Source organism: Saimiri boliviensis, chromosome 7 (assembly GCF_048565385.1).
Source record: "Saimiri boliviensis isolate mSaiBol1 chromosome 7, mSaiBol1.pri, whole genome shotgun sequence".
Taxonomy (NCBI): Eukaryota; Metazoa; Chordata; class Mammalia; order Primates; family Cebidae; genus Saimiri; species Saimiri boliviensis.
Genome location: NC_133455.1, coordinates 51608664 through 51631962, shown reverse-complemented (window position 1 = coordinate 51631962; position 23299 = coordinate 51608664). Strand labels below are relative to the sequence as shown.

At 37.1% G+C, this 23299-nt stretch overlaps 1 protein-coding gene across 4 annotated transcripts in view; it reads right to left on the bottom strand.

The window, feature by feature from the left end:
* LIN7A (lin-7 homolog A, crumbs cell polarity complex component) overlaps window positions 1-23299 on the bottom strand; it is a 144262-nt gene that overhangs the window by 6997 nt on the left and 113966 nt on the right. For all 4 annotated transcript variants that reach the window (XM_074402502.1, XM_003927835.3, XM_039472421.2 and 1 more), the window contains one exon: window positions 10460-10678. In XM_074402502.1, the coding sequence (XP_074258603.1) occupies window positions 10460-10678 (219 nt within the window). The remainder of the gene's footprint in view (window positions 1-10459; window positions 10679-23299) is intronic.

Sequence of the window (23299 nt, the reverse complement as noted above, 5' to 3'; positions counted from 1 at the left end):
GAGGTCACCATATTGATGCCGAACTTAGTGCGGACACCCGATCGGCATAGAGTATCACAGCCCAGAACTCCTGCACTCAAACGATCCTCCCATCTCAGCCTCCCCAGTAGCTGGGACTACAGGCACACACCACCACACCCACGCCCGGCTGCTTTATTAATTCTTAAAAGAGCCACCGTGGTAGGCAGAATAGTACCGCCTCATCCCCTAAATGTTAAGTCCACATCCTAATCTCCAGAACCTATAAATATGCTAGATTACATGGAAAAGGGAAATCAGGTTGTAAATGAAATTAAGCTTGCTTATCAGTCTATGATAAAATAGGGAAATTATCCTGGATTACTTAGTTGAACCCAGTGTAATTAAAAGTGGAAGAGGGATGGGTCAAAGAAAAAAAATCACAAGGGAAATTTAAAGAATATTTTGAATCAAGTAAAAATAAAAAATAAAAATGTCTTGACAAGTTGTGGGAACCAAAAGATCAATCATTTATGCCTCATTCTTAGGAAACTAGAAAAAGGGCAAATTAAATCCAAAGTAAGCAGAAGAAAACAAATAATAAAAATTAATTCAAATTAATTTTTCATTAATAAAAATTAATGTGGAAGAAATCAATGAAATTGGAAATAGGAAATAGAGAAAATAAATGAAATCAAAAGCTGATTCTTTAAAAAAAATCAACAGAAACTAAGCATGGTGGTGCTTGCCTGTAGTCCCAGCTACTCAGGACACTGAGATGGAAGGATTGTGTAGCCCAAAAACTTAATTCCAGCCTAGGCCACATAGTAAGACTCCCATCTTGAAGAAATAAAGAGACTGATAAAATCAATAAACTTCTAGCCAGGCTAACAAAAAGGAAGAGAGAACACAAATTGTTACCAATATTAGAAATGAAAAAGGTCACATCACTAGAAATACCATGGACATTAAAAGGATAGTCAAAAAATATTATGAACAACTGTATATCCACCATTTTGATAACCTAGATGAAATGAACCAATTCCTTGAAAGACACAATCTGCCAAAACTCACATAAGAAGAAACAGACAATTTTGAATAGGTCTATGTTTATAAAAGAAATGGAATCAATAATTAGTAGCCTTCCAAAACAGAAAGCACCAGATCCTGATAGGTTCACTGGAAAATTCTACCAAAATTTAATAAATGTTATACTAATTGTCTATGATTGCTTTTAGAAGATAGAAGCAGAGGGAATACTTCCTAATTCATTCTATATGGCCAGTATTACATTAATACCAAAGCCAGATGAAGACACTACAAGAAAAAAAAAAAAAAAAAAGCTGCTCATGCCTGTAATCCCAGCAGGGAGGCTGAGGTGGAAGGATCACGAGGTCAAGAAATCGAGACCATCCTGACCAACATGGTGAAACTCCATCTCTACTAAAAAAAAATACAAAAACTAGCTGGGCACCTGTAGTCCCAGCTACTCAGGAGGCTGAGGCAGGAGAATTGCTTGAACCCGGGAGGTGGAGGTTGCAGTGAGCCAAGATGGTGCCACTGCACTCTAGCCTGGTGCCTGGCGACAGAGCGAGACTCTGTCTCAAAAACAAAACAAAACAAAACAAAAACAAAAAAACTCTTACAGACCATATCCTTCATGAACATAAATTTAAAAATCATCAATAAAAGTCAGCAAATCAAATCCAAAAAGATATAAAAATGTTAATGATCTTAACATCCATTCATGAGATTATTGTATACCTAGCCAGAAAAACTTTACACAGATATTTAAAATGTAGACCTAAGTTTACTAATGTTAACTATATCGTTCATATTATTCAATTTTTAAAAATCAGTTTATAATTTAGTATGCAAAATATGAGTGAAAATAAGCATATATGTATATATATAAACACATACATATAAGCATACATATATAGAAATAACATGTCTGTAGAAAAAACAAACAATGTGTACTAAAATGAAGTGAGATTATAGCTGAAAGGTTATTCTTTATACTTCTCTACTGTCTAAAAATTTTGCAATGAAAAAGTGTCACTTGCATATATGATAAACATTGAATGTAAATCAATAGAAATAAATTAAATCAACAGTTTTACAAGCACCAAGACAACAACAAAAATGAAAGAGGGGACAGAAAAGAGTGTTATGATGAACACAGAGGTCAGAGAAATCAATGTGAGAAGGATACAGCCCTGCTGCTGGTTTTGAAGACGAAGCAAGGGAACCAGGACAAAATGAATCTTTTCCAGAGCCTCCTAAAGCCCAGTAAAACTGTGTTAAACTTCTATCCTACAGAATAACAAGATATATTTTTAAAATTTTATATTTAATTGACAAATAATAATTATATATATTTGTGATGTATAATGTGACGTTTTGATATGTTTACAACGTGAAATGATTAAACCAGGTTAATTAGCACATTTTATCACCACATGTACTTATTTTTTTGTGTGTGGTGGAAACATTTAAAATCTATTCCTTTAACAATTTTGAAATAGACATTATTATTTAACTCATGATTCTGAGCAATAGATCACTAAAGCTTATTTCTCCTGTCCAGCTGAAACTTTATACCTTTTGAGCAACTTCTCTCCTTTCCCCATTCACCCTTTTTCCCCAGCCTCTGGTAATCATCATTCTACTCTCTACTTCTATGAGTATAATTTTTTTTTTTTTGAAAGGCAGTCTTGCTCTGTTGCCCAGTCCGCACAATCTCAGCCCACTGCAACCTCCACCTCCCAGGTTCAAGGGCTTCTTCTGCCTCAGACTCTAGAGTAGCTGAGACTACAGGCATGAGCCACCACACCTGGCTAATTTTATTTTTAGCAGAAATGTGGTTTCACCATATTGGCCAGGCTGGTCTTGAGCTCCTGACCTCATGATCCACCTGCCTTGGCCTCCCAAAGTGCTGGGATTACAGGCATGAACCATGCACCTGGCTGAGTCTAACTTTTGTTGCCTCTGACTTTGGGAACGTATCCAAGAAATCTTTGCCCAGACCAGTGTTGTGGAGCATTTCTTCTATTTTCATCTAGTAGTTTCAGTTTCAAGTCTTACAGTTTTCAGTCCCTTTTAAGTTGGCTTTGCTATGGGGTGAGATAAGGGTCTAATTTCATTCTTCTGCTTTGGATATCTAGTTTTCCCAACACGATTGATTGAACAGATTTTTCTTTATCCATTGCATGTCTTCGTACCTTTGTCAAAAATCAATTGACTGTAAATACGTGGATTTATTTCTGGATTCTCTAGCTTGTTCCATAGGTCTATGTATCTGTCTTTATGTCAATAGCATGCTGTTTTGATTATCATAGCTTTATAATAGACCCTGAGGTCAGGTAGTGTAATGCCTTCAGCCTTGTTCTTTATGCCCAAAGTTGATTTGGCTATTTGATGTCTTTTGTGGTTCCATACAAATTTTGGGATCTTTCCCTACTTCTGTGAAAAATGACATTGAAATTTTGATAGTAAGTGCATTGAATTCTACAGCACTACAGGAGGCAATACATTTGTGTTATTTTAAGCCACTATATTTGTGGTAATTTTTATGGTAGCCATAGAAAAAGGTGAAAAAAGTACTTCATCTTTGAGAATGAAGTACTTTGAAGTATGGGGTACAATTTTAAAGGTAATTGATAAGGGTGATTTAGATAACTGCATGAGACTGAATCCCCAGACAGTACACAAAGAGGTCTATGAAGAGGCATCAGGGAAAGTAAGGGCAAGTTACACTGAACGAAAGAGGCAGTGTGGTAATGTGAGTAAGAGCAAGAGGCTTTAAAGCCCATGTTCCTGGGTTTGAATCATGGCCCTATTACTTATTATAGTAGTTGTGAAATGTTATGTACATTTTAAAAAATCTCCTATATGCTTCAGTTTCCAATTTTATTTTTAAATTTAAAAAATTTTTAATTTTGTAAGTACATGATGTATATATTTATGTACATGAGATGTATAGGAATGCAATGTGTAATAATCACATAATGGAAAATGGAGCATCCATCCTCTTAAGTATCCTTTATGTTACAAACAATCAAATTATACTTGTTTAGTTATTTAAAATGTACAGTTAAATTACTATTGACTATAGTCACCCTGTTGTGCTGTCAAATACTAGGTCTTATGCATTCATTCTGTTTCTATACCTGTTAATCATCCCCACCCCCTCCCCACCCCTCCACTATCTTTCCTAGACTCTGGTAACCATCCTTCTACCCTCTATCTCCATGAGTTCAATTGCTTTGATTTTTAGATCCCACAAATAAGTGAGAATATGTGATGTTTATCTTTCTGTGCTTGGCTTATTTCAGTTAATATAATGATCCCTATGTTTTTGCAAATTACTGAATTTTTTTTTTTTTTTTCCTGATCAGAGTCATGATATGCCAACCAGGCTGGAGTGCAGTGGCATGAAATTGGCTCACTGCAACCTCAGCCTCCTGTGTTCAAACAATTCTTGTGCCTCAGTCTCTGAAGTAGCTGGGATTATAGGCATGTGTCACCAGCCCTGGCTAATTGTGTGTGTGTGTGTGTGTGTGTGTGTGTGTGTGTGTGTGTGTGTGTATTTTTACTAGAGATAGCATTTTGCCATGTTGATCAGGCTCAAACTCCTGGCCTCCATGATCCTCCCGCCTTGGCTTCCCAAAATGTTGGGATTATAGGCAAGCCACAGTGCCTGGCACGAATCTCATTCTCTTTTTATGGCTGAATAGTAATCTATTGTGTATAAGTACCACATTTTTTTTTAATCCATTCATCTGACAGATTCATAGGTTGCTTCTAAATCTTGGCTAATGTGAACAGAGCTGCAACAAACATGATATTGCAGATATCTGCAGTGGGAACCTCCAAACTGTTCTTCATAGTGGTTGTACCAATTAGTTTACTACTTTAAAACAAGATTAAACATAGTACCTAATCCTCATAAGGCTAGTATGAAGATTAAGCGATATATATGAAACATTTAAAGGAGTTCTTGGCACATGCTAATTGTTTAATAAGTGCTAGTCAGCTTTATGATTATTTCTGTCCAGTGTTCTGCTTGGAAACTCTGGGTTCCTTGCATTCAGTTTTATCAGAGTCATCCCTTGGAACCTGGTTTTCTCAGTGACTGGGCCAATAGTTTTGGTAGTAATTCCCCGGATTAAATCATCAGGATCATGCATGTGGTAATGCTAGAAGAAGGTAGAGAAGGGTTTCAATGGTAGGCAAAATAAAGAAAACGGCGGGGGGGGGGGGGTCATTAGATTAGGTGGAAAAAGAGATTTGGTGAGGCTACTGGCAAATGCCAGCAAATTTGTAAATCTGATAAGACACAGGCTGGTTTTGACTGGAATGAATTCTTCACCCTAGATCCAGCCATGGAGGTCAGGGACAAGATATTAGTCTCGACTTCCTCAGAATGTTGATGATATCTCTAGAGATATTCCTCTTTCTTCTTATTTTTATTTTTTTGAGAATCTTGGTGACATATGGGTATACATGGAGTCACAATAAAAAACTGAGATGCTTAAAGCTGAATAAATGTAATACTCTAATATGGTTTGATTGTGTCCCTACCCAAATCTCAACTTGAATTGTATCTCCCAGAATTCCCATGTGTTTTGAAAGGGACCCAGGGGAAGATAATTGAATCATGGGGGCTGGTCTTTCCTGTGCTATTCTTGTTATAGTGAATAAGTCTCACAAGATTTGATGGGTTTATCAGGGGGTTCTCCTTTTGCTGCTTCCTCGTTTTTCTCCTGCCAAGACCATGTAAGAAGCACCTTTCTGGCCAGGTGTGGTGGCTCATGCCTGTAATCCCAGCACTTTGAGAGGTTGAGGCAGGTGGATCACCTGAGGTCAGGAATTTGAGAACAGCCTGATCAATATGGTGACACCCAGTCTCTACTAAAAATACAAAAATTAGCTGGACATGGTGGCAGGGACCTGTAATCCCGCTACTCAGGAGGCTGAGGCAAGAGAATTGCTTAAACCCAGGAGGCAGAGGTTGCAGTGAGGTGCGATTGTGCTACTGCATTCCAGCCTGGGCAACAGAGTGAGACTCCGTATTAAAAAAAAAAAAGAAATGAAAAATAGTATCTTTCCCCACCCCTCAGCCATGATTCTGAGGCCTCCCTGGCCATGTGGAACTGTAAGTCCAATTAAGCCTCTTTTTTGTTTCCAGTTTTGGGTATGTCTTTACCAGCAGCATGAAAACAAACTAATATAACTGTTTCTCCAAAAAAGTGGGTATAGCATGAATAAAACCTTTATTTGTATTCTCTGTTTACATTTCTAGCATATTATTGTACAGGAATAATTTTTTTACATATTAGAAAATGTAATTGATATCCTTCAATATTATCAAATATGGAAGGAGAAAAGACAGTTGATTTTTACTTTAAGAGAGTTTACAATTAAAAGTAGGCATAAGAAAAAAATTTCTGCACAGTACTTGCATTAAATTTTTTTCCATTTGTATTCACTGTTTACTATTGCTAGGTGCTTTATAGCTTTTACCATCTCAGACAAAAAACATATTATTTCTTATTTAGAGAGTAAAATTGTATTTCATTTGATAAACAGTAAGATAATATCAGACCAGTATTTTGATTTTACTTGGTTTTTGCTTGACTGGTTAAAATTTTTAAAAACCTGAGATGCTTAAAGTCAAATCGTTCAAATTAGCTTCAAACTTTTCTCAGAAGCAACTGTAGTAAGAGTTAGTGAGTGTGACAAATCCCACTTAGTCTTTAAAAATCAAATTAATTAAAATGTAATTAAGAGCTAATGTAGGCCTCTTTGACGAAATTCACCACAAAATCCATGAATGACATGACTTGGTTATATTTTATTTGTACCTGAAATGGTCACTACAGTTTAACCTCAAGGGGCCATGATTGTGTGTATTCCAAGTGCCATCTTGGCAGGTTCAAATATAAATTTCACGTTCACTTAAATAAAACTCTACTATATCTCATGCAAGAAAAAATATTGTTTGTATAATAAATGCTTTTTACTAAAAATACTAGTCTGTGGTGATGAAACAATAGGACATTTAATGAAGATGGAGATTTACTGAAGATGAATGAAACTGAGAAATGGAATTGAGTATATGGCCCAGTAAATAATTCTGGCCAAGTTATATACTTTAAAAGATGATTGAATGAGCATAATCTTGGAAGCCTTTAATGAAACCTCAGAAGTCTGAATGGGAACATATTTCTTTCAAAATACTCGCACAATTTTGCTATGGACCATTGTGACAAATCAATTAGGAGAATCGGTATAAGTCTATATGATCACGGATGAGAGAAAAATGAATTAGCAAAAGCGGGTAAATGTTTAAGGAATAATGAGTTGTCATTACTACAAAAAAAAGACCTTAAGAATTCTAAAAGTACAAATGTAAAGTGCTTTACGTTTGGAATGGATAACAGAGAAGAAGGATGTGAACAAAATGACTTGTTCTTGGTCTGTCTGTAGCCCTCTATCTCAACTACATCATCCTAGACCAAGCCACCACATTTCCTGCCTGGACTACTATACATTAGCCTCCTAATTGGTCTCTGCTTCCACTCTCAGTCTGCAATAATCTATTTTCATAGCAGCCAGAGTAATCTTTTAAATAAATCAGACTATGTCACTCCTGTGCTTGAAAACCTTAAGTGGCTTCCAGTGCAATAAAATCTAACTTCCCTCAGTGGCTCACAAAGCTCTCTGTGACCTGGTCTCCAGCTATCTCACTGACCCCATACTCACCACCACTGTTCTTCTGACTCAGTGTTCTCTAACTACCCAGGCTTTCTTTCTGTTCCTCAAACATGCCTGTCATGGAGCTACGGCATTGGCTATTTCTTTCTCTTTTTATTCTCTTTTCCTGGCTTCTTGTCATTCAGTCTCATCTGAAATATTACCTCCTTTGAGAGATCATCCCTGATCACCCAGTCAAGTTGCCACCTAGTCGTTCTCCATTTAAACCCCCTCTTTTTACTCTGCGAAGTACTGGTCCCAATAGGATATATTTATTTACTTGTTTATTTGTTTATTAACTATCTCCTCCAACCAGAATGTAGGCATGAGAGTAAAAACTTCGCATTTTTGCAGCTCATTAAACAGTGCCTCATTTATAAGAGATTCAAATAAATATTTAATGTTCAATAAATGTATATTTTTAGGATAGAATGTAATTTTAGATAAAGATACTAAAATATGGTATATCTAATAAAAAATAGCAGGCTATAAAAGATAGAGATTGTTGTATTCTCAGGACTGTTGGAGGACAAATCCTGTACCTTTTCCCCCCTTTTCTATGTAGCTTCTTCTTTTCACGAGTATCACAAATAATTCAAAGTCTCATGTTATATCCAACGTTTCTGTCTGTGCAAATAGTAATCTAATATTGAATAATCTAAAACCACTATTACTGATGATCATTTTTCCAAGAACATTTGAAGCTCACTTCAAATACACATTTGCAGACATCATAGTGTAAAGCTTTCTAACAATATGAACTGTCTTTTCCAAAGGATAGCAATGAAAATTTATATAACTCAGAATATCTGATGTTGGCAGATACAAACCTGGTAGAGTAAAAAGGAAAATAATTCTATGTTTCCTGTAAATGTGGTTGTGGGAAATCCACTGAAGCTATTTTAGCCTCATATTTTCATCTAAAAATATTTTTATTGATACTTGCCTTGAAGGTTTTTTTTTTTCTGAGTATTAGGGATAAAATGTGATAAGGGCTTAGGGCACAGTAGGCACTTCAAAGATGGAGTCTCTTAACATTTTTTCTTCAATTTTCTTGAAAATATATAGCAAAACCTGAATTAGTATTCTTTGTTACAAAGTGGGATTTAGAAAAAGGCAGGAGAATCTTAGACATATTTTATTTCCACTTTAAAATTTTTTTTAGCTCTTGAAGTTTTATTTTTAATGGAGAAATAATAATTTTATATATTTATGGATTATAATGTAATGTTTCAATACATGTACACATTGTGGAATGATCAAATCAGGCTAATTACAAAATTTTTTACCACGAATACTTATTGTTTCTTTGTGGTGACAATATTTACAATTCATTCCCTTAGCTATTTTGAAATATGCAATACAGTATTATTAACTATAATCACCAAGTCGTATAATAGATCATCTTAAACTACCTTCTATCTAACTGAAGCTCTGTACCCTTTGACTAACACCTTTTCCCTTTTCTTTGTCTACCCTCCTCCCAGCCTCTGGAAACCAGATTCTACTCTCTACTTCTGTGAGTTCAAGTTTTTCTGATTCCACACATAGGTGAGATAATGTGGTATTTGTTTGTCCATACCTGGCTTATTTCACTTAGCGTGATGTTCTCTAGGTCCATCCATGCTGACAAAAATGACAAAATTTTCTGTTTTTTAGACTAAGTATTAAACGGCATTCTAGCACGTGCGTGTGTGTGTGTGTGTGTGTGTGAGTGTGTGTGTGTAGGTAGATATAGATATCTATCACATACTTATCACATTTAAAAAATCAATTCATCCATTGATAGCACTTCAGTTGTTTTCATATCTTGGCTATTGTAATAATGCTGTACTGAACATGAGAGTGCAAACATCTCTTTGACATACTGATTTCAATTCCTTTGAATATCTCCCTAGAGGAAGAATTGCTGGATAATATGGTGATTCTATTTGTGGTTTTTGGAGGAACCTCCATATTGTTTGTCCAATTGGCTGCAGCAATTTATATTTCCACCAACAGTGTACAAGGTTTCTCATTTCTCCACATCCTCACTAGCATTTGTTAGCTTTCATCTTTTTGGTAATAGCCAATTTAAAAGGTATAAGGTGATATCTCATTGTGGTTTTAATTTGCATTTCTCTGATGATTAGAGATGTTGAGCATTTTTTCATAAAGCTATGGGCCATTTGTATGTTAGACATACTTTAAAGGAGCATCCACAGAGAACTTCAGAATCTCTTAGAGCATGAACAGTGGCAGGTCTCAACTTCATTCTTTTCAGGGGAGCATTTTTCCAATAAATTGTATCTCAGTATTCTAACAGAGATCTTCTCACAGTCAGCACTATAAGGCTGTGCAGTTAATACACTGTGTAAAGGCAACTGGCCAAGAGGGTGAGTGAGGTCTGGAATCCAGCTCACACTCTTCTCCTTAGGAACTGGGTTTGTACAGAGGCTGCATTTTCTTAATTTGTATAAAAGCATCCCAGAGCCTGTACTTGCCCCTTCCAAAGTACGTCATTTTCCAAATTATCTTACATTTGTGGAGAATATAGCTGAATGGCACGTAAATTATCTTGTTTATACATTTTTAGATCACAGACTTTTATTTGATTTTGTTTGGATTATTTAAATCTAATAATTTAGTTTCAGCTAAGAAAATATATTTTAGAATTTATACACACACACACACACACACACACACACACATAAATGTATATATTTATATGACTCCTTGTATATAGTAAGTCACTTCTCACCTATGACATGTGGTTTTGTTGTGTTTGTTGCTGCTGCTGCTGTTGCTGCTGCTGAATTAGCAGTTGCTGCTGCTGCCGACGCCTGGCTGTTCGTAGCTTCTCAAAGCGAGCCTCCATTTCTTCCAGAACTTTGGGGGTGTATCGCACCACTAGCTTGACGCTGTCTTTAGCAGCCTTGAGTAGTTCCACAGCTTTCTCATGGTGTTCTCCTTCCACACTCTGAAAAGACAATGACACTTCTTAAAGGGAAGAGCTTCAATGTTCCTTTTCCCGAGAGACAAATTTGAAATTAGCATCGTATTAAGAACCTAAAGTTAAAAATTTTAAGAAGGCATGGTAAATGAGTTATCTTGCCATCATCATTAGTATTTGTTACACTGTGGCTAAACTATAAACAGGTTAGGCTGCACTAGGTCACAGAATGGACTGCATGGGGATTCAGGTCAGGAGGGAGAAAAACAATGAAAACCTACATTATAATGCTAACATTAGGAACGAAAATTTCCAAATTTCATCTGAAAGAAAATTCACTAGTCAACAAAATTGTGAAAAAAATTAAAACATAGTAACAAAGGGGAAATTTATCTATCAGATATTAAAATTTATTAAGAATCTATACTGATTAAAATGCTATCTTATTATGGATATAAAATATATAGTAGAACACAGCACAGAATCCAGGAGAGTCATCACATGGAAAGCTTTATTTATTATAAATGTGGACTTTAGACCAAAGGAGAAAAGGACTATCTACTAAATTTAATAATAATTAAATAATACAAAATAATGGAGACCTCATCTCATACACTATACTAAATATAACAGATTAATTAAAAATTTAAATGCAAAATAAAAACATAAAACAACTAAAATGAAAGAAAGGTGAACATTCATCATTTTTCAATAGAAAAGGAATTCTTAAGTAAAAATACCATGGGAAAAATAACCACAAAATCAGATGTGCAAAACATAAATTTCTATGTCTCCAACACTGTAAAAAGGGCAAATAAACCAGAAAAATGCTTTCAGTACATGACTGTCATACACTTAGTGCAAAAGGGATTTTTTCTGGTTTATTTGCCCTTCCTCCTTCTCCTCCTCCTCCTCTTCCTTCTTTTTCTTCTTCTTCTCTCTCTCTCTTTTTTTTTTTTTTTTTTTTTTTTTTTTTTTTTTTTTTTTTTTTTTTTTTGGGCACAGAATTTTGCTCTTGTTGCCCAGGTTGGAGTACAATGGCATGATCTTGGCTTACTGCGACCTCCGCCTCCTAGATTCAGGCAATTCTCCTGCCTCAGACTCCCAAGTAGCTGCGATTACAGGCGTGCAACACCACACCTGGCTAATTTTGTATTTTTAGTAGAGATGGGGTTTCACCATGTTGGCCAAGCTGGTCTCAAACTTCTGACCTCAAGTGATCCACCCACCTCAGCCTCTCAAAGTGCTGAGAGTACAGGCGTGAGCCACTGCACCTGTCCTGCCCCCTTCATTCTTCTGACAAGTCAATAAAGATCTAAGCACAATGAGCAGTTGACATGCATGGACAAAAAATAAAAAATATAAATGGCTGATAAACCTCAGAAAAGATGTTCAGGCTCCCTAGTAATCACAGAAGTATAGACCAACACAAAATATTTTATTTTTAACTAAAAGTGATAAATATGTATTTTTAAATTTGGTGTACAGACAAGGATGTAGGAAAATTGGACTCAGACTGCTAATAGTTTAACAAAAACTGGTGAAACTTTTCTGGAGGGCATATTGTTATGCATTGAATAAGCCCTTATTAAAGTGAATAATTTTATATTCCAAGAAATGTATTAAGGATATGATAAAATATGCACATACTTATAAGATAGATATGATAGAAAGCAAAAAATAAATCAATTCTTGGCTCTTGAGTTTCAAAATAGTCTTTTGAACATCAGGGTGTAGACAATACTTGGAGAAACTGTTTCCTCTAGGTAAACACAAAGCTGCTTTTTCTGTCCTCTGAAGATTGTCCAGATTGGGATGAGGGAGAAGCAAAAAAGAAGAAAGTTGTAATTAGACTCTATAGGATCCTAAATAAGGAGACCCTGGCTCCTGCCCCTCTAAATTGGTCACCAGGGCAGATGACAGAGTCCTTCATTTATAGGACTGAACGGCCAAGGCCTTTTTTGCTTTGATTCTTGAGTAAAGTATAGAGAAAAAAAAAAAAAAATCCCTGTGCAGTATGATAGATGGAGGCTGAGATAAGTTTAAAGACTGTAAGAACACCTAAGAGTCACACTGAAGATGCAGAGAAGGCCACCCTCAATTGCTTGACACTACATTCACAATCCAAGCAGAAGGGAAACTCAAAATGAATATTAAATTGAGTTACAGAAAAATAAAGGCGGTGAAATCTTAAGCACACTTGAATTATATCTTTAGATTCACAATTTCGACTGCAGATTTGGAGACTTAAGAGATCATTTGATTATTAGCTTAGTTACTCAACTAAGATGTTTATTAAGCATTTATTCTATGAATTACAGTCTCCTACATTTCTTGAGAAAACATGAAAAAAAGGTAAACTTTGATGGCATTGTACAATATAAACCCTATTTCCAGTATGTTTGTAATTTCTTTATAACTGATCCCACGATGATTTGTTAATACATAGAATTTTCCTTTGAAAAGAAAACCTGGTCATTTGGTTGTCTATACACCCTTCTCTAATTTCTTTTTAATATTAAAATTCACATGTTTGTGTGTTTTAATAATAGCCAGGTATGGTGGGTCACACCTGTAATCCCAGCACTTTGGGAGGCTGAGACGGGTAAATCACCGGAGGTGCGGAGTTCAAGACCAGCCTGACCAACATTGAGAAACCCTGTTTCTACTACAAATACAAAATTAGCTGGGCATGGTGGCCCATGCCTGTAATCCCATGTACTTGAGAGGTTGAGGCAGGAGAATTGCTTGAATCCAGGAGGCAGGGGTTGCACTGAACCGAGATCATGCCATTGCACTCCAACTTGGGCAACAAGAGCAAAACTCCATCTCAAAATAATAATAGTAATACTAAAAATAATGGTTCACCCATTTTCTAGGCCAGATGATAGACTTCTTTGTGGCGTTTGCTCTATTTGCTATTATTTAATAGGCTTGGAGATTCTAGGCCCGACCTTTAGAGGCCCATTATGTCTGTTTTGGCACTGTGTCTACAATTCAGTTGCCACAGGAGGACTGTGGTACTAACTGTGTGGGAAATTAGGCTCTCACCACGGTGGGGAAAAGTTGAGAAAAATATGTCTGGCTGGTGCACCACATACCAGGCCCTGCAAAACCACCAAGATTATCCTCTTCCAGTCCCTGGTCTGCCCTCTCCCACACAGCTAACAATGTCTCAAAAGCAGGCTCCACAGTTTTCAATTCCAGAAATTTTGCCTTCATGCTTTATTTTCAGTTTAGACAATGATTCAGATTCTCTTTAAGGCTCAACAGAATCAACAGGTCTCTTGGTTTGACTCTACTGTCTTTCCCACCAAGACACAGAGCCATTATGAGCGATCTGGGCAGTGTCACAGTTCCTCATTTGTACTACTGAAATGCTTTGCTAAAATCCTGCAAATTATATAATTAGGCAGCTAAGAAGAAGTTTTAGAAAGAGATTAAGAAATATAAGCATGCTTGTAAAATTTATTATTTCAAACACTCCTCAACTTTGCTTTTTAATTATTTTCAGAAGAATATCTTAATTCTTGCTTGTAGGATTGTTTTTGTAGCCTTCTTTCCCACTGGTTTTGCCTACTTTGTGAATACTTTTGAGTACATATACTTGTCTCCTTAACCTATTATTTATCTCTGGAATGCCTTCAGTCCTTCAGCATAACTTTGTAATAAGAATAAGGCAGTTTTCCCTTCTTTCTACTTTCCCTTTTAAGGTAAGAACAAGAAATCAGACCATCTTGCCACAAAAGTCTTGTTCTGTGAATAAAAAGAAGTCAAAAGATCTGCTCAGTTAGGGTATAAATGTTGATGTGTGAGCACTTCATAGGTATCCCTTGAGCCCTGAAGGGTCAGTGTCTATTCTTGCTTTTGATTTAGTCTATTTCTCACTCTCAATGAAGGTATGCATCATACCTAGCTAAATATTTAAGACACATTTTGAAATGTTATAGATTGTTTGTAAGTAGTTAAGCTATTTTTATCAAAGCTGTATATAAGCACTCCTGATTCAGAGTTGTCTTTTATAAGAACTAGTGTAAGTTTGAGCAATCACTGAACACTTGTAGCACCATCTTTCTACATAGGCTGAGAATTGTGGTTCTTATGTGACTTTAGGAGTTCTGAAAAAACTTCTTATTTTAAAGTGAACCCCCCTCCTTTATTTAAAACCTAAAATTCTATATTTTAAGTTTTATTCCCTTGCTTTAAGAGTTTTGTTGTACCTATTGTATTAGCATAAATTAATTTAACAAGCCCTTGCGATGGACATCCAGTAAAATTGAATTTTATTAAAAAGGTGAGAAGTGATGAGAAAAGCTTGAGGGTATAGTAGGTACACAGGAAATATTTTGAACAAAGAGAAGTGTAACCTAAAACAGAAAAACCCCTAAAGAGAAACGTTACCTACCTCACAATTGTGCCTAGGCTGGCCATGAGCATACATAAAATGAATTAAAATGCACTAGGAAGACTGGACATTTCCATCCTGAAAATACTTCTATCTTTAGCTGATAAATCTTTTAGCAATACACATAAATATTAATATGAGGCCAGACACAGTGTCTCATGCCTGTAATCCCCACAATTTGGGAGGCTGAGGCAGGAGGATTGCCTGAGCCCAGGAGTTTGAGACTAGCCTGAGCAACATGGCAAGACTCCATCTCTACAAAGAATGTTTTTTAAAAAAATAGCTGGGCAGAGTGGCATGTGCCTGAGGTCCCAACTATTTGGGACACTGTACCAAGAGAATGGCTTGAATCCAGGAGGTCAGAGCTAGAGTGAGCCATGTTTGTGTCATTGCACTCTAGCCTGGGCAACAGAGCGAGACTGTCTCAAAAAAAAAAAAAAATATATATATATATATATATATGTGTATATATATATATTTATATACACACACGCTATTATATACATTAGTTATTACATACAATAGTTGTATTACCATAAATACAAGCTAATAAAATACTAAACTGATATAAAGCCATAGGAACTAGATCTCCTATAATGTTGATTTGCAAAGAAATATTGTTTCATCAGCAATCTCTTATGGTAGTAAGCTCTAGGAAGCTTTCAAGTTAGTTAATTTGTCTGAAATTTAGCAAATCAATGGCTGGTAAATGAACCAGGGTTTTCCTGGAGTGCAATGGCACAGTCTTGGCTCACTGCAACCACCTCCCAGGATCAAGTGATTCTTGTGCCTCACCCTCCTGAGTAGCTGGGACTACAGGTGCCTGCCACCATGCCCATCTACTTTTTGTATTTTTAGTAAAGACAGGGTTTTGCCACATTGGCCAGGCTGATCTCAAACCCCTGGGCTCAAGTGATCCTCCTGCCTTGGCCTTGCAAAGGGCTGGGTTTACAGGCATGAGCCACTGTGCCCAAACTCAACCAAGTTTTATTTTTAAATTTATTTTAATTTTTAATTTATTTTTTACCCTCCTTCTCCTTCGACCAAGTTTTAAACCTGGCTACATTCTGATCGTTCAATAGTTTTTCTATTTGTACACACTGTGAGATAAAATGGCAGCTTATTTCTGGTATGCTCAATTTCCTGGTTAAGGATCATCCCTTATAAGGGAGAATTTGAATTGCACTGCATATATTAATTTGCTCATGACATGTGCTTTCTCTCTCTCCCGCTTCCATAGAGAGTTGAATTTTGACCCTGGCTACATCTCAGATGGAAGCAATGCCTGCCCTGGGAAGTAATTATGCTATCTGTGCACCATCAGTCATCAACTGGCCAAGTTTTTAGGCAGTTTTTTCTCTGTGGGAATTACATAGACATCATTTCTGATCCAGTTTGCTGATGCGTAAGTTACTTAAACACTTTGTGGGACAAGAGTTGGCTAGACCTTGTGGTTATTCAAGGCATATCTATAGCCAGGTTTATGCATAGACTCCTAAATGACATCAGTCATTCCTTTAGAATAAAGGCCAAATCAGGTTATCAGGCAGTAAAGGGCATCAAGAGTACTAGGTAATTATACCTTAGTGAATTAGATAGTTCAGAAAAACAGAAGATTATACCTAAAAAGACCCTTAGAAATAATCTAATTTATGTCCTTATATCTTAATACATAAGGAAACAGACACCAAGACTGGCTATGACTTACTCCATTTTATAAATCTGTTATTTGTAGGTCTGAATTAGATCTCAGTTTTTTTGATGACTGCTCTTTCAACAACTCCATGCTAATTTTCTAGCTTAAGTAATCCAGAACTGAAATGCATGGAGTGTCATTTTTGTGTAACGCAAAACAATAGGAACCAATAGCAAGGAAAAGATCTGTCATCTCCTAGCTCAAGAGTATGAGCTGGAGTGAAGGAGCAGCAAGGGGCTACCTGAAGGGCTCACTATTACTAGGAATAGGGTTTTTTATGAGTCTCGACTTTGAAAAGGCCCAGCATAATCGAGTAACAACCTACTCCACTTCCACAAAGATAACAATGACTATTTTTTCTTATGATAGTTTTTATTTTTGTTCCATGAAGGTCTTTTACTATCATTTTAAGAGTGTGCATGTTCATACACATAAATGTGTGTAAACATGCATGTGTGTATATGTATACTGTAGTTTTTACTGACCATTTATTAAGTAAAAGGCTGTTTTCTGTGCATTATATCTAATCCTTTTGTCATAACTGTTAAAAAGGCAATGAAAGGTTAAGAAATTTGTCGTAGGACTGCAGTTAGTAAGTGGAAATGATCAAACTGCAATGAACTTTATCTGTTTCCAGAATCTAGGCTCTTACCTATCAATAATTAATCTTAAACAAAATAATAAAGAAAAAGTAAGTATCACATAAGCAGTTTTCCTTATTCATGGAGATGTTTAGGCCAGTTGCTCCTAAACCTTGATGTACATAGAAATCGACTGAGGAATATAGAGAACTAGGCTGTTCCCAGGCTTGCCATATTAAGATCTGTAGCAATCTGACCTAGGAATATGTGAATACAAGACTCAGATCCAGCCAGCCAGTCTCTGACATGTAGATCTGTGTCTGGACACACTACTGTAAACCCAAATACAACTAACCAAAACAGTAAATCCCATCTGAAAGTTTTTCCACAAACTTACTACAGAAACAAGTGTTGGTTAGATGAGGGAAATCTTATGATTTTGCCTTGTTGTAGCTCTATAGTTGGCCTTTTTGATTATTAAAGAAAAGCGATGTTGATTGGGTATTTAATTAAGAAAGGAACATCTTTGAATAGGCTATGGGATATACAGTAATACCTCCTTATCCACAGTTTCAGTTACCCATGATCAATCAAGTCCCCAAAATAGGTAAGGATAGCACAATTGGGTTATTTTGAGAGAGAGGAGATGTCACGTTCACATAACTTTGATTGTAGTACATTGTTATAACTGTTTTATTATTGTCGTTTATCTCTTATTGTGCCTCATTTATAAATTAAATCATTCTAAATATGTATATACAGTAAAGAAAAAATACAGTATATACATTATTCGGAAAATAATTTTATGATGTTTTATCTTTCCCTTTTTTCAAATATGTTAATTTTCCTCTTCTAAATATAGCCTTTTTTGATTAAGAAAAGTGGAAAATGTATTAAAAGTATCACATTCATCTCTTGGAAAAATATGCTAATGCTCTTCCATAGTACTTTGTTCTTGCTTTATGCTGCTATCTATCACAAGGGCACTATAATTTATCAGTTCACCATCATTCTGTTGCCACTAGACTGTCCAAGGGCAGGATGAGTCTAATTTATTTATCTCTGTGTCCAGCATTTATTATGAACTCAATAAATACTTAGTCAATGGATATAACATCAATATAAAATATGAAGTGTCATAGGCTAAGGAACCAGTACTGCCTGGGTTTGAATCTGAGCTTCTTCACTTACCAGCTCTGTGAACACAGGCAAGCTGCTTCATATTTCAAAGCTTCACTTCCTTTGTCTATAAATTGGGCATCATAGTGTACTTGGTTTATAGGATTATTATGAGCATCAAATTTAACATACACAAAGCATTTGGAAGAGTGCCTGGAATTTCCAAACGGTCCAACAAATGTTAGTTCTTTGTTGAACTATTTTCTCGGTGATAGTGTTGTTTAGGGCTTCACATGTTTACAGACAACAATAGCAACAATATAATTTTCCCTTTGGTGTAGGCAGAAGTTTTATTTATACTATTTGGGAATCAAAAGTTTATCAAGTAAATTGATAGTGTGTGAGGCTTGCTGGAAGAATGTTTAAAACTATTTAGGTAAATCCACTGCTGCTAATCATTCTCAAGTAACTTAGTGGCATCATTTCCATTCATACAATTGATATTCTAATTACAAATGATCATTAGTTATTCATGAAAACTGTTCCTCTCAGTCCCTCAACAGTGTCATGCTCTGTTAAGTGAAGAAGGAACCTGCAGGAGATTCACCTGATAGGAGCATGCATAATGTGAGGGACCTTGATAGGGGAAAATCATCAAATAACTAAAACCACAGAAGAGCAAGGAGGTTAATGGGAAAAAGTACATATAATTATACATGTTTTTATCCTGTGAGAGCAGTTATAAATATACGAATTTTTGAAGCATGAAAGTGGAGAATGCAGAGCACTATCAGTAAGCTGAGGGGCAGAAAACTGAAAACAAGCAAAAAAGCTTTAGAAAAAGATCTATCTTCTAGAAATCAGATATTCACAAACCTAACATTTGGTTGAGTTCAGCTCACCTTTCAGATCTGGAGACTAAAACTGGAAACAAATACAGCTACTACATCCTGGTGCACTTTATAGTTATTGCTCATCCTTGACATCTGGACCAAAAGTGGGGAAAAAATCCTGATGGTTGTTGGAATGAAGACTAAACACACATACACACTCATACACACACAACCATCTTCAAACATACAAACGTGAGCTTTGAAGGTCTGAAAATAGAACAAAGCTGCCTGGGAAAACATTCCTCAAAAATGATATTTTAAAATCAGTCTGCTAATTCTTGAGTGGTGGGTTTCACTCAGGAAGTAGAAATAACAGATAACATTTCTCAACTGTGACTCACACTGGTTTGTCTCTGAGATGCAGGCTGTGCAGCCCCATGTTCTCCCAACCCATGACACTCTGTGACACTACACCCCCAATGGGCAAAGTCTTAGGAATGGAAACATTCCTAAGCAGAGTGTCGTGACCGCTAATTCTCAATATTTGCCTCCAGGTCTGCATTGGTATAGGGGAGGGTTGTGGAAGTGGTGATCACTACCATCTGCTACATATCCACCAAGAACTACCTCCCCAATAACTCACCCCATTACAGTTCCATTTACAAAATTCAAATACATTTTAGTCACTAAAATTTAGTGTGACTTCTTAATCAAACCACCAAAGCCTTAAAAGAGCCAGTGTCAGGCAGAAAGGCCAGGGATTTGGGTCAGGAGGATCTGGGCTTGAATCTTAGATAAGTTTCTTATTAACAGTGTGACCTTTGGAAATTACCTCACCCCTCTCAGATAAGGAATATTCCAGTTTTTGCACTGAAAGTCCCAGGAAATGCATCAGGCCTGGGCAAACCAAGATAATAAGTCACCCAAGACTCAAGATGTTGCACATGTGCACAGTGCATAGTGGTGCCTGGTAAATTTTATTTATTTCTTTTTTTCAACTAAAAATACTTTATTGTTAAAAATGCTAATGATCATCTGAGCCATCAGTAAATCATAGCCTTTTTGCTGATGGAGGGTTTTGTCTTTATGTGCTGACTGATCACAGTAGTGGTTTTTAAAGATCGGGGTGACTGGCAATTTCTTAAAATAAGACAACAATGCAAATACATGTGATGGCAGCTGTGGCCAGTCTAGAGTGGCCACTGCAAAGACACCAGCTACAGTGTGGGAGGTGCCTCAGGGCTGTAGGCTTTAGGGAGCCAGTGAGAGCCAGGAACAGGCAGAAACCCCATCCCCTTCCAAATTGGAGGGGCAGGAGCCCCACCCTCCTGGGCTCAGCTGCAGTTGCCCAGCCGCAGGTGCATACCCAGACATCTCTGCACTCTCAGGGACCTGAGAATCCCCTCTCCCCCTGCAGGCTCAGAAGTGCCTGCTCCTGCTGCCTGGCCTCTCAGCTCTGTGTGCCTGCTCCGATTTCAGAGCAAAGCTGAGGCCAAACCCAGGCACTGTTGCAACCTGACCGAGCGTGTGTGCACTCAGGGCAGTGCTGACAAGACAACCCCCTGACACGTCAGCCCCCTGTGGACTTTGGGCACTGATGAGCCCAAAATATTAGTCTATTTTCATGCTGCTAATAAAAAGATACCCGAGACTGGGTAATCTATAAAGGAAAGAGGTTTAATTGACTCACAGGTATACATGGCTGGGGAGGCCTCACAATCACAGCACAAAGCAAGGAGGAGCAAAGCTACATGGCAGCAGACAAAGAGAGAATGAGAGCCAAATGAAAAGAGAAGCCACTTATAAAACCATGAGATCTTGTGAGACTTATTCACTACCACAAGAACAATAGGGGGTGTCTGGCACAGTGGCTCATGTCTGTAATCCCAACACTTTGGGATCTACTGAGGCAGGTAGATCACTTGAGGTCAAGAGTTTGAGACCAGACTAGCCAATATAGTGAAACCCTGTCTCTATTGAAAATACAAAAATTAGCCCGGCATGGTGGTGGGTGCCTATAATCCCAGCTACTCAGGAGCTTGAGGCAGGAAAATTGCTTGAACTCAGGGGGTGGAGGTTGCAGTGAGCTGAGATCGTGCCTCTTCATTCCAGCCTGGGCAAAAGATTGAAACTCCAACTCAAAAAAAAAAAAAAAAAAAAAAAAAAAGAACAATATGGGGGAAGTGCCCCCATGATTCAGTTATCTTCCACTGGGTCCCTCCCACAACAAGTGAGCATTATGGGAGCTACAATTCAAGATGAGATTTGGGTGGGCACACAGCCAAACCATATCTGGTAGGAAAGCCAAGGAGGTCTAAGGGTGGCTTGGCACAGGACTCTAGGTGTCCTTCAGCACAAAGAGCCAGGGCACAATGGGCATCATGGATGGAAGGTTAATGGTGGCAGGAGGCGGCGCAATGGCTGGACTCCATGCTTGCTTGCTCACACACCCCTCACCACTCCATGCCTGGCTTGCTCCTGGTAGGCGTGGGATCCAGGCTGGTAGCACAGGCTGAGCACAACCTGCCAGGCTGAATGGGTAGAACGAGCCCAGCAGGTCTGAGCAAAATTTGGGCAAAGGCTCCACTGGACACAAAGGTTTCCAGCCAGAAAAGCAACACTCCAAGGATTCTGTGGCACATGGAAATTAAATAACCTGCTCCTGAATGACCGTTGGGTCAACAATGAAATCAAGATGGAAATTTAAAAATCTTTGGACTGATTAATAATAGTGACACAACCTATCAAAGCCTCTGGTAGACAGCAAAAGTGGTGCTAAGAAGAAAGTTCATAGCATTGAATGCCTACATCAAAAAGTCTGAAAGAGCACAAACAGATAATCTAAGGCCAGACCTCATAGAACTGGAGAAACAAGAACAATCCAAACCCAAATCCAGCAGAAGAAAATAAATGACTAAGATCAGAGCAGAACTAAATGAAATGAAGCAAAACAAAAACAAAAACAAAAACAAAAAAGAAAAGATAAATAAGATAAATGAAACAAGAACCTGGTTTTTTGAAAAGACAAATAAAAATGATAGACCATTAGCGAGATTAACCAAAATGAGCGAAGATCCAAATAAGCTCAATTAGAAATGAAACAGGAGATATTACAACTGATGCTACAGAAATACAAAAGATTAAGGCTACTATGAACACCTTTACACACATAAACTAGAAAACCTAGAAGAGATGGATAAATTCCTGGAAATGTACAATTTTCCTAGATTAAATCCAGAAGATACAGAATCTCTGAACAGAGCAATAACTAACAAGCAGTGAGATTGAAATGGTAATAAAAGAATATTCCAAGCAACAACAACAAAAAGGCCCAGGATCAGATGGATTCACAGTTGAATTCTATCAGACATTCAAAGAATTGGTACCAACCTTGTTGACACTATTCCAACAAGATAGAGAAAAAGGGCATGCTCCCTAAATCATTCTATGAAGTCAGTATCACCTTAATACCAAAACCAGGAAAGGACATAACAAAAAAATAAAACTAGAGACCTATATTCCTGATGAACATAAATGCAAAAATCTTTAACAAAATACTAGCTAGCCAAATCCAACAACATCTCAAAAAGATAATCCACCATGATCAAGTGGGTTTTGTATCAGGGATGCAGGGATGGTTTAACATATGTCAATAAATATGGTATACCACATAAACAGAATTAAAAACAAAAATCACATGATCAGTTCAATAGATGCAGAAAAAGCACTTGAAACCCAGCATCCTTTTATGATTAAAACCCTCAGGAAAATCAGCATAGAAGGGGGCATACTTTAAGGCAATAAAAACCATCTACCACAAACCCACAGCCAACATTATACTGAATGGGAAAAAATTGAAAGCATTCCCCCTGAGAACTGGAAAAAGACAAGGATGCCCACTTTCACCACTTCTATTCAACATAGCATTCAAAGTCCTTGCCAGAGCAATCAGACAAGAAAGAAAGAAAGGACGTCTGAATCAGTCAGGAGGAACTCAAACTGCTGCTCTTTGCT